At 41.3% G+C, this 16,433-nt stretch overlaps 1 protein-coding gene across 1 annotated transcript in view; it reads right to left on the reverse strand.

Moving 5' to 3' along the window:
- Positions 1 to 16,433, reverse strand: part of STX18 (syntaxin 18) — a 252,106-nt gene that overhangs the window by 82,877 nt on the left and 152,796 nt on the right. The window contains exons 4-5 of the mRNA XM_073610225.1: positions 15,095 to 15,172; positions 14,931 to 14,997 (exon numbers count right to left, since the gene is read on the reverse strand). Of these exons, the coding sequence (XP_073466326.1) occupies positions 14,931 to 14,997; positions 15,095 to 15,172 (145 nt within the window). The remainder of the gene's footprint in view (positions 1 to 14,930; positions 14,998 to 15,094; positions 15,173 to 16,433) is intronic.

The raw sequence follows: 16,433 nt of genomic DNA on the forward strand, positions 1-16,433 counted from the left end.
CAGAGATCCCGAGATCAGGCTGTAGATAGAACAATACCATTGGGACCTATGGTCCATAAAGATAATAGCATAGTCCATGCCATCACCTTGGGAATACCTTAATATTGATGTGTCCTGTTAATATATCCCCTGTAAGGAGTTAGCCTAGCCAGAGGACTTGTAGTGCTTGGTTTCAAGCATATGAGGAATGAAGTGTCTCATTAGTCATACATTACCACTCCTGTGGGTTACTCAGTCCATGTCTATGTGTTGTGTCTTCCTCATATGGTGCAGTCCATATATCCAGGTGAAGTGGAATTTCACCCTATGGATCGGTACTAATGTACCTTAGAGCTTTCCATAAACAGGGGCTAGTAGAGGTCTGCAAATACCGGGCCTTGGATCCTTCCACTATGCCGGTCTAGTAGAGGTGCTCCCCATCTACTTCCTGGTAGACTCGCCAACTCAGTGGGGGATACGATTGTGATGATCGTGGCGTCCGGGCAGAAGTGACATCCATGTGTTTCGCAATGCTATTGCATAGCTTCGTCTGGATGACAACAGAAACAGACAGACAAGGACCGGAATAGAGCTGCCCGGACGAGAAGTCAGAGAAACCAGAGGGACCACTGACTGACAGTATTAAAGGAGTAGACATGAAGGTGATAATTCTATCAAGTTTTCCACTTGCCCCCAGTCATATTAATTTATTACAACGAGGTATGTCTTTTTCTCCAACCAACATTATGGACGAATTTAATGTCTATAAAGACATAACACTCTTTCTCCGTAAGGTGTTCCTGCATTTCCTACATACAAATAAGATAACCCCTAATGATGAGGTAGATGTACCCGACAACAGAGATTAGGAGATGTTAGAAATCCTAAATTCTCTGTTGGAGGAAAATAAAGAGATGAACACCCAGGAATACAAAAGAGGCAATCCATGCTTAATTTTAGGTCCAAAAAATGCCATAAAGACCATAGGTCCCAATGATATTGTTCTATCTACAGCCTGATCTCGGGATCTCTGACTGGACATCACCCTTGGTCTTCTTCCCCCTCCCTTCTTCCCTTAATGGCTCGAGCCTCCAGGGGGCTGGTACTTGTTTGTTCCACAGTTACATCATTAGCTGACAAATCGGCATGGGCCGAGTGGATACAACTTGTCCCAATTCACCTGGCGTCCAGATGTCTCTGAGTAAACTGTTACATATTTTATGTTGTATATGTCCTGCATGTGTGTGAATCTATTTGGCTTGTCCACAGTGGCTAGCTAAATTATATGTAAGCAAGTTCCCTATTTAAAAACCATAGCTATGTAATATGTTTTAAGTATTGTTACAAGAATAAAGTCTTTATACTTTACTTATTAGTGATGTGTATATCTATCATTCAGTAAGCTCTCCTTTTCTCCCCCCCCCCACTCTGTTTGGGATGCCTCTTTTATATATGCTCCAGGGCTGAATGATAGACTCAATTCTGACAGAGATACATACACATACATGTTTTTTTAAGCCTCGTCTTCAATACTTTTATGCTGTAATAGAAGGAGCTAAGGCCTACACTGCTGCTGGTAAACGGACGTTCAGAGGCAGTTGGGTGCTTTTTTCAGCTGCCCCTGAACTCATCCAATGTTATCTTATGTGTACATTTACACAGGTTTGTTTAGTGTCGTTTTTAGGCAGTTGCGTTTAGGCTCTTCTTTGAAGGCAAAAAAAGGCTCTAAGACGCCGAAGTTTCCGACGTTTCAGATGCCAAACTCGTCTAAACGTGGTACCGGCGTTTAGCCGCATTTACGTTTAGAAGCGTTTTTAAAAGGTGCCCTATTTTTTTTTGCATTACAAAACTAAAAAAAAAAAATTAAAAAACTTGTAATTGCTTGGATGAGTCCAGTATCGACAAACTCTGGTCCTCACACGCAATTTCCGACGTCTTTCTAGCCTCAACAGCAACATCAGGAGCATTTCCTCACATATGTTCATTATGGGATCCATAGTAAAAGCATCGAAATTGAGGTAGATACAGTACACTGCTGCTCTCTCAGCTGCCGCTACTCACTCTGGTATCACAGAATGGCTGAAATAGTTAAATAGTTTTTTTGTGCTATGGGAGGGTCTTATGATGTTATCTTAAATAAACGCTCCTAGATGCAAAAGCTGCAAAACGGGACTAAATGCAGCATTTTTTAACGCCGGTTATATAAGCGGTCAAAAAAATAGTTCAGAAGACTTTGCCTCAGTGTCCCGTATACATTAGGCCTAATAGGGATCTCAAAAAGGTCTAGAAATAAATGCTCTAGCAGCCAATAAGAAGAAATGTTAAATTCCTTTCTTGACTTTAGAGATAGAAACATACAATAAACATTGACAACAATGCTAATTGGGGATTCTGAGAAACTGTATCAATTTTAAAGACATAATTCCAAAATGGGCATATGATGAGACAATCCCTTCATATATGCTGCATAGTACCTTTGTGAATGGTGCAATGCCAACAGCGATCGGATACAGCTGAATTAAGAAAAGAAGGGCAGCAATACTATCATGTAATAACTTTATAATTCAGCTCCTGTAACACGCTCGCTATAGAAAGTTTATGGGTTAGGTTTCAAGATGTTTGGACTTCTTCCCCCGTGAAAGTAGCATAAAGTTCCCTTTTGCAATCTGCAAAATGGAAAGGTTTAGTGGGAGACACCTCCATTAAAAGCAGATTATATAAAAAGAGACACGGTATGCATAGGAGGGATAGATTGCACACAGAGCAACTCAAAAGTAGAAAAAGGGCGATTAAAGTTGTCTCAATGAACGAGTAATTCTAGCAGGTCCTTCACAGAAAGGACTGATCTCATATCTATAAAATATTGAAAAAAAAAAAAAGGGAAACATTTGTACATGCTCTAGTGGGAAAAGATATTAGGCGAGGAGCTATCTCCAGAAGCATGGCAGCTTGTTTGGTCTTAAGCAGCCAAGAGCTCCATTGGCAATCTTTATAAAGAAAATTCATATTAAATACCCTGCTTTTGATACATGACTCCTAACATCCTCCATACATTTTATTCCACTAGCAGCAATCATTGTTAGAAATGCCAACAGGATCGAGGTTCCCTTTTCCACATTTTCTGGCAATGCCCACCCATTGAACCATTTTGGAAGTCGGTTCAAAAACTGTTTCTTTTAGTCCCTTTTTCCCCTAAATTATTTCTCTTGGGACTGAGCCGCGTACACACGATCGGATTTTCCAATGGGAATTGTGTGATGACAGGCTGTTGTCAAAAAAATCAGACTGTTTGTACGCTCCATCGGACAATTGTTGATGGTTTTTCCGCGGACAAATGTTGGATGGCAGGCTTTAAAATTTTCCGCGGACAAATGTCTGTTGTCGGATTTTCCGAGCATGTGCACACAAGTCCATCGGACAAAAGTCCAAAGTACAAACACGCATGTTCGGAAGCAAGGACGAGCTGGAAGCGGTCGGTCTTGTAAACTAATGTTCGTAATGGAGAATCAACATTCGTGACATGGCAAATTATGAAATCTCAAAATGCAGCGCACAATTCTCTTCTTCTTTAATGGGATAATAATGAAGCTGCTTTGCTGGTGATACTGATGGAGTTATAGCAAATACAGTTTCAAAGGCTTTTTTTTCTAGTGATATCAATAATAATATTATGCTTGTAATTTTTAATTCTGGTGTAAGTTACCACAACACCATTATCATGTAGTTTTTAAGATCAAAGATATAACTATGTTGGTGTCCCTTGTCAATTTTACATTGTATTTTTTAAAATGTAACTGCCTACTCCCAAACTGTCATTTGAAGTAAAACACATAGCCAAGTATTATTCTACACAATTTTTTTATTGTGCATTAAAAAAAGAAAACAAATAAAATTAGACATGCTATCTGCCAATAGAACTTAACCAATTAGTGCATTCTATGTAGAAAAATATACCAAATCAAATCATTAGTCAATCAAAAAATAAAATAAAAGCCTCATGCATGTGTCCTGCTTCTTAATTTATGGGGTCAACAATGCCAAATGTTGGTGAAAGCAGGGGTCCGTCATCTGGAGAGAATTAAAAAAATCATCCGGATTATTCTCCTGGAGCTCCCGCAGCAAAGGCATATGACATAATTGGTCACGATTAATAAAGCAACCAATTTTCGGTCCAAGAAATCCTCCCCCTCCTGTTCCTGGACTGGACTTGGGTCAAAGCAATAACTCCAAGGCCAATAATAAATAACACGTTATCTCCTCCCATTCCGCAAAATGGCTGGTTGACAAACGGCCAATCAGAAACGAACTGAAAAGTGCGAACTCAAAAGCACTAAATGAAAAGCACAAATCAACACTCACCAAACTACTACTAACACGAAATTACCAGAAGGAGACCAAAGAGTGTCGCTAAACAGCAGAAAAACCACGTAGTACATCACTACGTTCGGGCTTGTTGGCCGACAATTGTGTGCCGTTTGTATGCAAGACAAGTTTGGGGCCAACGCCCTTCGGACAAAAGTCTGCGCTTTTGTCGGCGGAAAACCGATCGTGTGTATGAGGCTTAAGACCCATAAGAAAATATTAAGACATGCCCCAACTGATGCAAGATGTCCCATTGCTTTCCACTGGAAAAAATGAGAACCCTCGTCTTATACTACTTTATATACTAGAATTAAGGAAGTGGAACTTATGGAAGGACCCACTGCTAGACTAAACGATACTCTAAAGAAGCATAATAAAAGATAGAACCTGTGGCATCTTAAGGAGGATCCGCCATGATTGTGCCTCCTTTTTTTTTTTCTCTTTAGTTCAGCTGCTGGGATACAGGTTGATGATGGAGAGAGCAGAATCCCCCCCCCCCCCCCCCCTCTTCTCTTTTTTATTTTCTTCTCCTTCTTTGTCTGTTACTCTTCTCTTTCTATCCTTTTTACACTGAGTACCTGGTTCCTGGCACTCTATTATTCATATGCTGTAGGATTACAGCTATACTACTGCTTAATTTGCGTGGACTTGTCTCTTGCGAGTTGGTATTGTTACCTATTGTTCATTTGTTAAGTTCACCATTGTGCTCCACATTTACACTTTCGCTGAAGCTCTTTTACAATACTGATTCCTCAGTGTATTGTATTTTCTTTAACCATGATGTTACAGTGCTTTGTATCCCATGTATTTTCTGAAAAATCTTTACTAAAAAGTTACTTCTAAAAAAAGAAAGTTGCCTGGTGTTTTCATAGAGATATAAAAGTCTTGAATTTGAATAATTACAAAAAGTAAAAACAAAGACATAGAAAATAATTTATAGAAAACCCCCCTTCCCCCTAATATTTTGGATGAACAATTTTTGTAATTATTAATTAGGGGTAGGGATAGAGTAAGATCACTGAACAAATATGGCCACAAGGTCATATTTGGGCAATTACACTGAATGAATATGGTCAATTTCTGGTCAGCGACGTTACTCTGGCCTTTTGTTTACTTTTAGCATCAGGGCCTAATAGATGTCATTTTGGCGCTAGTCAACAGCAGGATTGGACGTGTCAGTCAGTCAGCGGGATCTTTTTCTTTCAGCGCATCGTTCATCATGATGGATGTGGACCTGCATCAATGGATGACGTGATTGATGATAAATGTGCATTGTGGGTCTTTTTTATTCTTATTTTCTTCAATAAAAGTACTTGTCAAAAACTGTGTCTTTATTTACTGTTGACTTTTTAGGTCTATGTACTCCTTACTCATTCACATGGGAAGGCTGGTATATGGGTGTGCCTCTTTGTTAATGGGGGCTTTGAGCTTCTGATAATACAGTCAGAATACAGTGATCACTGCTGCCGATAGATCAACTGCAGTACAACCAGCCTGCCCAGAGATAAATTTGGCCGGTTACTGCTGAATGATCCAATGCTTCTGCTAGAGGATTCATGTACCTGGATACAAACCTGTGAAATGTTTTGTTGAACCTGGAGGCCAGGAGGTCCACATGCAGCATGCCCCACCTGCAACACAAGTCCTGGAACACCACTGGGTGTATGGACCAGTACCCTGGGAGCTGCCAGCTAAGGAAGAATGCCCTGTCAATAGTCTTTACCTAGAATGGGAAGTTCCACCTAAAACAGGATCCACTCTACCTCCCTTGCCACAGTAAGACTTCTAGCTGCTCCGTGAGGAAATGTATAAATCAGAGTGTACTTGTCCCATGGAGCCACCAGAGCATCCATTGCTTCTGCTAGAGGATCCCTTTACTTGGATACAAACCTTTTCAGTTTGCTGTTAAACCTGGAGGCCAGGAAGACTACATATTTAGCATCCTCCACCTGTGACACAGGTCCTGAAACAACTGATAGGATCTGCTCTACCTCTCTTGCTGCAGCAAGACGTCCGGTTACTCCTTGATGGTTAATGTATGCCATTGTCATAGCATCTGACTGGATCCAAATCAGATGACCCTCCAGTAGGATGGCCCAACATTGCATAACTAGCCAAATTGCATGAAGCGCCAAGATGCTTAGTTGGCAACTAGATGTTTTTAGATGCCCAAGTCTCCTGCACTGACAAGGTATCCACACTGACAAGATGTTGAGATCTTCCAGACAACATGAAGAGAGGACTTCTCTGAATCCAGAGCTAGATTTCTGAGACACCAAGCCAGGGAAAACCGAGTTGACCTGTCTAAAAACTGGACCGATTTGTCCCAAACCTACAGAATCTTGCACTGCAGATGAGAAAAGAAAAAAGAAGTAGATATTTCGCCGTTCCAAGCCTGATGGTTTCAGGTGTGTGTTGCTCCCTTAATGGGAGGAAGGTATTAGGTGGGGAAAAAAGAAAGATGATGTAGGTAGTGCCTATTGAATGAGTGTCTTCAAGTCCTACACCAAATGCACAGTGAAACTGTGCATATTATTGTGAAGCTGTGTGTAAACTCCTAAATGTGCATGAGTGTCAAGCTGTATACCTGACTCAATAAAGTGCAATGTGTAGGACACCAACTTATTTCATAAATAAATAAAATTAAAGTGCAATATTCCTAATAATTATATACATTAGCTGTATAAACAAAAACACAGTAAAATCAATAGTGTAAACTTAAAGTGCTGATGTGAATAAACAGGTGAACTTATAATTGATATATGCAGTTGAGTTATAAGGTGCTATAGTGCCGGTGAAGAGATCCGCCTGGATTCTGGTGGATTTTCCAATGAGTAAACCCTCAGTGCATGCCTTAATCCGTGCTCTTATAGTGACTGCACTCACCAGATCCTTCATCCCCTCTTGGGGTCTCACACATCCACAGTATATGCCACGGTGTAGCAATGCAGGATAACTCCGTCCTTAATGTGGACTATGAGGGGATTCCATTATGAAAGAGAAAGAGGGAGCCCACATAGCGTGATACTGTATAAAAATTTGTTTATTGGTGCAAACGTTTAAAAAGGTACTCACATTCGGTAAGGATAAAAAAAGCCTATATTGTTGACGCAAGCCTCTGAAACAGGAAATTATGCAAGGACGTATGCTGACTCCGCCCCGGAGTCCCCGGGGGAGTCAGCATACGTCCTTGCATCAGGCTTGGAACGGCGCCATATCTACTTCTTTTTTCTTTTCTCATTATTACACTCCACCTAGTGGAAGTAATTGGTAGCGGCAACAAATATTTTCTAATACCTTTAGCACGTATTCCATTGTGCGGGTGTTTCCTCCTTTTTTCTTGCACTGCAGATGCCTGGAGTGGAACTGAGCAAAAGGGGCTGCCTCAAAGGAGACTACCCTGGACTCTCAAGCAAAAGCAGAGAGTTGGACAGATTCAGGACTGGAGAGTTCAAACTCTGATCCGAGATATGTCCAGGACTAGACCCAGATACTCCATGCAGTGAGTCCATTCCAGCATTGATTTCTGAAGGTTTAGGATCAACTCGAACTACTGTTAAGTTTGGACAGTGAGAGACATGTTGGCTAACAGAGCCCATGCTGGCTGTTCCCTCAAACGAAGGACAACCAGGCATCCCCACAATGGACATGGCACAGCACATTGGTGAATACCTGAAACACAGATGAGGGGTCACAGCTAAGGGCCATGAACTGGTATTGTAGGGGCCCCACTGCAAAGCCATCACCAATACCCTGTAAGGTTAGGGACGCGTAGGTAATCATCTTTGATGTCCAAAGTCCCCCTGGTGAAGGGAGGCAATGACAGATTTGAAGGATTCCATTCAGAATTTTTGGATCCGTATGTAGACAATTAGAGCCTTGGGAACAATGAACAAGTTGGAGTAAATCCCATGAAGCCATTCTGCTACAGGAATGGGGCACATGCAATGGGTATTACCCCATTGTTGGTATCATGGCAGAGAATAGTGCCTTATCATTGGTATTATTGGGAGGAAGAGTGCCCCATCATTGGTGTTAGCGGGAGGAAGAGCACCCCATCATTGATGTTAGCGGGAGGAAGAGCGCCCCATCATTGGTGTTAGCGGGAGGAAGAGCGCCCCATCACTGATATTAGCGGGAGGAAGAGCGCCCCATCATTGTTGTTAGCGGGAGGAAGAGCGCCCCATCATTGATGTTAGCGGGAGGAAGAGTGCTCCATCATTGATGTTAGCGGGAGGAAGAGTGCCCCATCATTGATGTTAGCGGGAGGAAGAGTGCCCCATCATTGATGTTAGCAGGAGGAAGAGTGCCCCATCATCGTTAGCAGGAGGAAGAGTGCCCCATCATTGTTAGCGGGAGGAAGAGTTCCCCATCATTGTTAGCGGGAGGAAGAGTTTCCCATCATTGTTAGTGGGAGGAAGAGTGCCCCATCACTGTTAGCGGGAGGAAGAGTGCCCCATCATTGCTGTAAGCTGGAGGAAGAGTGCCCCATCAATGATATTAGTGCCCCATCATTGGGATCAGTGAAAGGAATAGTGCCCCATCATTGGTTTCAGTAAAAAGAACAGTGCCCTATTGTTATCTGTGGCAGGCATTATGAACCATCTTTGGTGTTAGTGGGAGAAATAGTGCCTTGCATCATTGTATCAGTGGAAGGAATAGTGCCCCACGGCCCAGATAAAGGCAAGCAAAGGGCCACATCCACCCCCCGGGCCGCAGTTTGGAGACCAGAATTAGAAAAAGTTTTGGCTAGGGTAGGCTTTAATATTTTGCATAAAGAAAAGGTAGAGAAATTAGTCAAGGCAGAAATGTTTAGTTGCTAATGACTACTGCACACCCACCTCTATCTGATAAGCTCATAAACAAAACCAACAGCCTTGTATTAATACTAGGTCTGGAAAGCAGGAAATCACCAGAGGAATATTGAACTCTGTATTAAATTATGTATACTCTTATAAACAGTGAAGGATACAGAGAGGCAGACCTGCGCTATATTCAGGAATTGAAGTATTACATTAAGAGAAAATTCCATGCATATTCAGCTGTGGAAATAATAATAGACTTTCCCATTACAGCTCCAATCACATCATTTCTTCTTGTAACCATCTCAATTATGGAGCATAATAGTTTTTAATTGAAAAGGAACAAAATGCCTCTCCAGCCTTAGTACAAAGAAAATCTATTAATGTGATAAAAGCATTTCTAATTATTGCATTAAGCCTTCTTTAATACCCTATGGGAGGATGGCACACACATAGTTTAACACTCCACAGAGATGGTTTTTTGATGTGGAATTTGGTCCATTTGTTAAAGTCTTTTTATCTTCTGTTTTAGATGTCCACATCTAGGTAGGCACATTGTTACAGAGAGAGCGTGTAGATTTCTGACTGAATTGTTTGATCTCCATCCAACATTTAAACATATTAGAGATACCAATTATTACTGCAATGCGGCGAGAACACTTCATCTGTAAATCAGGCAAGCTCACTAAGAGATACTGTAACCAGCTTCTGATGCCATACAGGAACTCTGAGCCAGGGAATATCTCCAAAGGCATCCCAGATCCACCAACTTCAGGGCAAAATACCTAAATATTAAATCGAACCTGGGCTCAAGTGTTAAAAATAGTCATGTAAATGTTCTGTTGGCACAAATTGTAAAAGAAAGTCCGAAATATACCCTTTCTGGGAAAACAAATGTTGCTTTATGCTTCTATTGGTAATGACCACATCTGATAGCCTAAGTCAGTGGTCTCCAAACTGCAGCCAGGGGGCCAGATGTGGCCCTTTGCTTGCTCATAAATCGGCCCTTGGGGCACGGTTTCATCCACTGATACCAACAATGGGGCATAATTCCCCCCACTGACACAGATGAAGGGACATAATTCCTCCCAATGACAACAATAGGGCATAATTCCTCCCAATGACACCCACAATGGCGCCCAGTGACCCCAATGATAGGGCACAATTTCTCCCACTGACACCAACGATGGGGCACAATTCCTCCCACTGATACCAATGATGGGGTACATTTACTCCTAAAGACAACAATGGGGCCCATTGACACCAACGATGGGGCACAATTCCTCCCACTGACACCAATGATGGGGCACAATTTCTCCCACTGACACCAATGATGGGGCACAATTCCTCCCACTGACACCAACGATGGGGTACAATTACTCCCACTGACACCAACAATGGGGCAAACTTACTCCCACTGACACCAACGATGGAGCACAATTACTCCCAGTGAAACAAATTATGTGGCATTTTTTTTTTCCCACTACTGTCTGGACTTATTCTACTCCCAATGGTCACAGTCTGAAGGACAGTAAACTGGCCCTTTGTTTAGACATGGTCAAGATATCTCGAAGGATTAGGCTTTGTTCACACATGTGGCTAGGGCACAGTAAAACCAGCAGCTAAGTCATGGTTTTACTGTCCCCAACTGCCCGCCTACTGCCCGCCTGAACCAGGGCATGCAGCTTCTCAGGGCATGTGGCAGCAAAAAATAAATGGCATGTGGTATTCAGCAGGCGTTACTGCTGCTGATCATAACTAATTGTACAAAAATGTGGCAACCACCCCAATCTATAACTGGCCTTTGCAGCAAGGTCCACATAAAAAGGCAATGCACATCACAAAAAATTTCCCACCAACTTACAGACCAGCCTGCAAAACAACCAAATTGGCCCAATCTAACAGTTTACATTAAAAACAGAGGGTTTTGTATGCACACATATGCAAACATATGAGTAAGCCACAGTGCCCACGCCAAGGGACCTCTGTATATACTTAGGTTCTAACTCTAAAAATTCCATAGTATTTCCATAGTAAAAACTATAAATAAATATATATCCATATATATAAGTAAATATCCATAGTAAAAACTCCATAGTAGGAACACATAAGAATGGATTAATTAAGGGTAGGTGTGCCTGGAGGGAGCCCTTCCCTCCTTAACCACTTCAATATCCGGCCATAGTAAAATGACGTCCTCTACTTTGTGGGGTGATATCTGAATGATGCCTGCAGCTAGATGCATCATTCAGATATCATTCTTTGCAGCTGGCAATTCTGTGCACGATAAGAATGATCATAGCGGCAGTTCCACCGCATGATCGTTCTTATAGGCGACGGGAGGAGACGCCCCTCCCGCCGCCATCCTGTGCTTCTCCGGGCTCTCCTGTGCCATCGGGGGCCCAGAGAAGGAATCAGCCAGTGCCGGATGAAGACGATAGATGGTCACCAGTCATCTTTATGACCATCGTAGGCCTGGGCGCGACGTTATGACGTTACGCCTGGGTACCCGGAAATAAAAGAAGCCCGGATCGCGGCTGTTAGCATGAGATCGGTGAATTTTTTTTTCCCGATCTCATGCTTTCCAGCCTGGAGGAGAGATGTGGGGGTCTTATTGACCCCACATCTCTCCATAAAGAGGACCTGTCACATAGATTCCTATTACAAGGGATGTTTACATTCCTTGTAATAGGAATAAAAGTAATAAAAAAAAAGTTTAAAAAAGTGTAAAAATAAAAAAATTAAGTAAAATAAAAAATAAAATAATTAAAAAAAAAAAAAAAAAATTAAAACGCCCCTGTCCCCGGTAGCTCGCGCTCAGAAGCGAACGCATGCATAAGTCCCGCCCACATATGTAAACGCCGCTCAAACCACACATGTGAGGTATCGCCACGTGCGTTAGAGCTTGTGCAACAATTCTAGTACTAGACCTCCTCTGTAACTCTAAACTGGTAACCTGTAAACATTTTTAAAAGGTCGCCTATGGAGATTTTTAAGTAATGAAGTTTGGCGCCATTCCATGATTGTGCGCAATTTTAAAGCGTGACATATTAGGTATCTATTTACTCGGCGTAACATCAGCTTTCACATTATACAAAAAAATTGGGCTAACTTTACTGTTTTGTTATTTTTTAATTCATGAAACCGTTTTTTTTCCAAAAAAAAGGCGTTTGAAAAATTATTGCGCAAATACCGTGTGAGATAAAAAGTTGCAATGACCACCATTTTATTCCCTAGAGCGTCTGCTAAAAAAACCATATATATAATGTTTGGAGGTTCTGAGTAATTTTCTAGCAAAAAAATGATGATTTTTACAATAAGGAGAGAAGTGCCAGAAAAGGCCCGGTATTGAAGTGGTTAAAAGGCACAGGGATGCACATGACACCCAGCAAGAGCACAATTGCAGCAAAGGCATTGCGTGCGCCCCTGCACCTAATTCGTCTAGCTGTACAAAAAAAAATGGCTTCCATTTTTTTGTGGGCTTCCTCCAGGCACATCTGCCCTTAATCTATCCATTATTATATGTGCTCCCACTATGGAGGCTCTAGAAATTTAGAGTTAGGACCACAGTATATACAAAGGCCCCTTGGCGTGGGCACTGCGGATTAGACAGGGTTGCTAAGTGTGCTGGAAAATCTTTTGTTTATTTGTGATAACTAATGTAAGTCTATAGGACTTCGCCACCACCATGTGCAGCATGACGACTGTGCTGCGGTAGTGCAGTATTTACAGGGATAAATCAAGTATCCTGTGACATGCCATCAGAACAGAAATAAAATGCAGATCGCTCTTCTGAAAGCACTGTGTTAACAAACCCTTAGTGGGAGATTTACTAAAACTTGTACACACAGAACCTGGTGCAACTGTATATACGGTAGTAACCAATCAGCTTCGGGGTTTCATTGTCAAAGCCTAATTGAACAAGCTGAAGTTAGAAGCTGATTGGTTACTATGCACAGCTGCACCAGATTCTTTGTGCACCAGTTTTAGTAAATCTCCCCCTTAAGAGTTTAGATTTGCCGATTCTCCCTTCAATGGGGATCACATTGCCAAATGCTTAGGACTAAGACATGTAGCCATTTTTTGCAGGAAGATTAAGCATTTCAACCCTTTACACTTTATTATGAAATCTACTTATGAAAGACTGTAAACAAAGCTTTATATTTAGATACAGGGCTTTTTTTTCCCCTCAGAAAATAGGTGCAGGAACTCAACCACACCCCTGTGCCGCAACAAATAGTGCAATTTGGCCACACATACACACCCAACAGAGGGTCTTAAAGAGGCATTAAATACCAGGAGTGTGTACAGCATGCAGAGTTCAGGGGTGCGCTATGCACAGCCTGTAGGGGTCAGGAGTGTGCTACATAAAGACTGCAGGGTTTCAATACACATAGAGTGCAGAGTTCAGCAGTGCCCTATGCACAGAGTGCAAGGTTCAGGGGTGCGCTATGCAAGGACTGCAGGGTTCAGGGGTATGCTACACACATGGTGATGGGTTTAGAGTGCAATGTTTTACAGCTCCTTACCTCTGCGTTCCCCTTTCAAATGACACTGCCTCCCATTATCAGCTCACACCCCCCTCTACTGCACCTCTATATAAAAGCTCCACCATCGTCCACATGTCTTCCCTTTGTTACTGTAGAGCCAGTCGGGTCCAGTGCCTCCCCACTACTGTAGGCAGTTCCGCATCTCTGTCAAGATCATCCAGCAGGGGCATCGGCATTTGATGAGGATCACCGAGGGTGCATACAGCCTGCCTACATATGGCACCAGATGGGGATCACAGAGGGTGCATACAGCCTACCACGGGATGCCCCTCTCCCACCATGACTGCACCCGGGACGCACCTTCATCTCTTCGGTCCATGCCCTGCACTTAGTGGGAGAGGCTCAGGTCAGATCTGTGGGAGTCAATGGGAGACAAGCTTTGGCTGTACTTCTCCTTTAAGCAAACTGTAGGAATGCTATCTTTATACATTTACTGTATACAGGATTCACGAAGTAAGATTGTATTGTCGGGCAAATCTAAAGTAGTAATCTATTACATGGTTAGATTATGTTTAGATCTATACAATATAGTTTTTCTTTTTTACTAAAAATGACAAAAAGTTATAATGAAGTAGAAACCTGTACTGTTGGAAATCTGGAACAGTCATTGCTGACCTGGTTGCCTGGCTGTCAATGGCTTCAATACAGGGTTAATACTGTCAGACACTGATCTGAAAGTAAAGCTGGGTACACACTGTCCGAATATAGCCCGGTTAAGCCTAATGATTGGCTTTTGTCAAAGGACATGCAGCATCAGATAAGCGCTTGCAGCCCATGACTGTGAACACTGGTCAGTGTGTTCTGGGGGGGCAATTGAGCATGTGCAGAGCAGGGTGAGACAGTGTATTACTGGATTTTAAACAGTATAGACACATATTTGTAATGTTTTACATAGCTATACCTGCAAAAGAGGCTAGCCTGAAGTCATCTAGCAGGACTTCAATTTCTAACTAAAGTTTCATTTAAAAAAATACAGAATTTACTGCATCAGCACGACAACCAGGGAATTACTGATTTAAGCAGGAGAGGAAGAAACCATACTTCCAAAGTACAGGTTTCCTTTAAATTGTACATATATATTTCTTGATAATACAGTCCATTTAACACAAACCCTCAACTGAAGATTCTGATGTGAATTAATGAGCACATTAATATGAAGACAGTAAGCGCCGTAGCCAATTTAGACCAAGGCTGTGCCACTCATTAGACTGCACTGCTTCATTGAATGCATACTCACAATCTTTTCTTGTCCACCACACGTTTAACTCTGATAGCTCTCTGCTCCGAGTATAGCTTACACACTCCTACAAAAACAGGAAATATTCCATTAGTAACAAACCAATAGACAAGACGGCAACGAACACATAATCCACCACAAGACTGACCTCTGGTAACACCTACTTTTTAAATAGTCTCTAATTAAATCCAGGACGGCATTTCTATGTTCTTTCACTTGAGATGAAACGGTATCCTTATTTGCTATAAAATTAGGGAGGGTGAAAAAAAAACAACAAATATGAAGTATGTTTAGAAGATAAATTACTTCACAGTCATTTACAGTGCATATTGCAAACACTGAACATAACTGATACACTAAATGCAATTAAAAAAAGACAATTGTGAGGAAATACAGGGCATACCCATAGAAATTCTCTTTGGGGAGGAAAGAGAAAAATACCAAGTGCTGAACTGGTGACACCAACGCTGGCAAATACATGGAAAACTACAGTGTAGAGCTGCACGATTCTGGCCAAAATGAGAATCATGATTTTTTTTTTGCTTAGAATAAAAAGATCACGATTCTTGCGGCGTAAAATCTTTCACATTATACAAAAAAATTGGGCTAACTTTACTGGTTAGTTTTTTTTTTTTTTTTAATTCATTTAAGTGTAATTTTTTCCCCCAAAAAATTGCATTGGAACGACTGCTGCACAAATACAGTGTGACATAAAATATTGCAACCAGCATTTTATTCTCTAGGGTCTCTACTAAAAAAAATAATTATATATATATATATAAAATGTTTGGGGGTTCTAAGTCATTTTCTAGCAAAAAAAAAAAAAAATGATTTTAACTTGAAACCAACAAATGTCAGAAAAAGGTTTAGTGTTTAAGTGGTTAAACGTCCCTCATTTACACACCAAAGTGTATTCCTTTGATCTAAAGGACAAATTGTTACAATGTTTTTACTTAAGTTCCACTGCTAAAGAATGTTGTGATTCTTGACAGACTGCCCGTTTTTTAATTTCCTTTCTTTTGATGGTTGTCCTTCAGCAAAGCAGAGAGAATTCTCTGCATAGAAAGAATCGGGAAATACTTTGTCAAGATCGCAAGGGGGAAAGAAATTGCGATAATGATTCTAAACGATTAATTATGCAGCTCTACTACGGTTGGTATAAAAAAGAATCACCCCCCCTTTAAAATAATCACATTGTGTTGCTTTGCAGCCTGAAATTAAGACAGAGTTTTTGTTTTATCCAGCTGTAATAACTTATAACATAACAAGTGAACGAAATAACACCATGTCAGAAAAAGAATAATAAATAAATAAATAAACAGAATCACTGTCTTGGAAAAAGGATTACCCCCTTGTGTCAGTATTTTGTTGAACCACCTTTTGCTTTAATTACAGCCTTTAGTCTGTTGGGATGTCTCTACCAACTTTGCACATATAGATTTAGCAATATTTGCCCAATCTTCTTTGCAGAACCGCTCAAGTTCAGTTAAATTTGATGGTGAT

This window comes from Aquarana catesbeiana, linkage group LG01 (assembly GCF_042186555.1).
Source record: "Aquarana catesbeiana isolate 2022-GZ linkage group LG01, ASM4218655v1, whole genome shotgun sequence".
NCBI classification, from domain to species: Eukaryota; Metazoa; Chordata; class Amphibia; order Anura; family Ranidae; genus Aquarana; species Aquarana catesbeiana.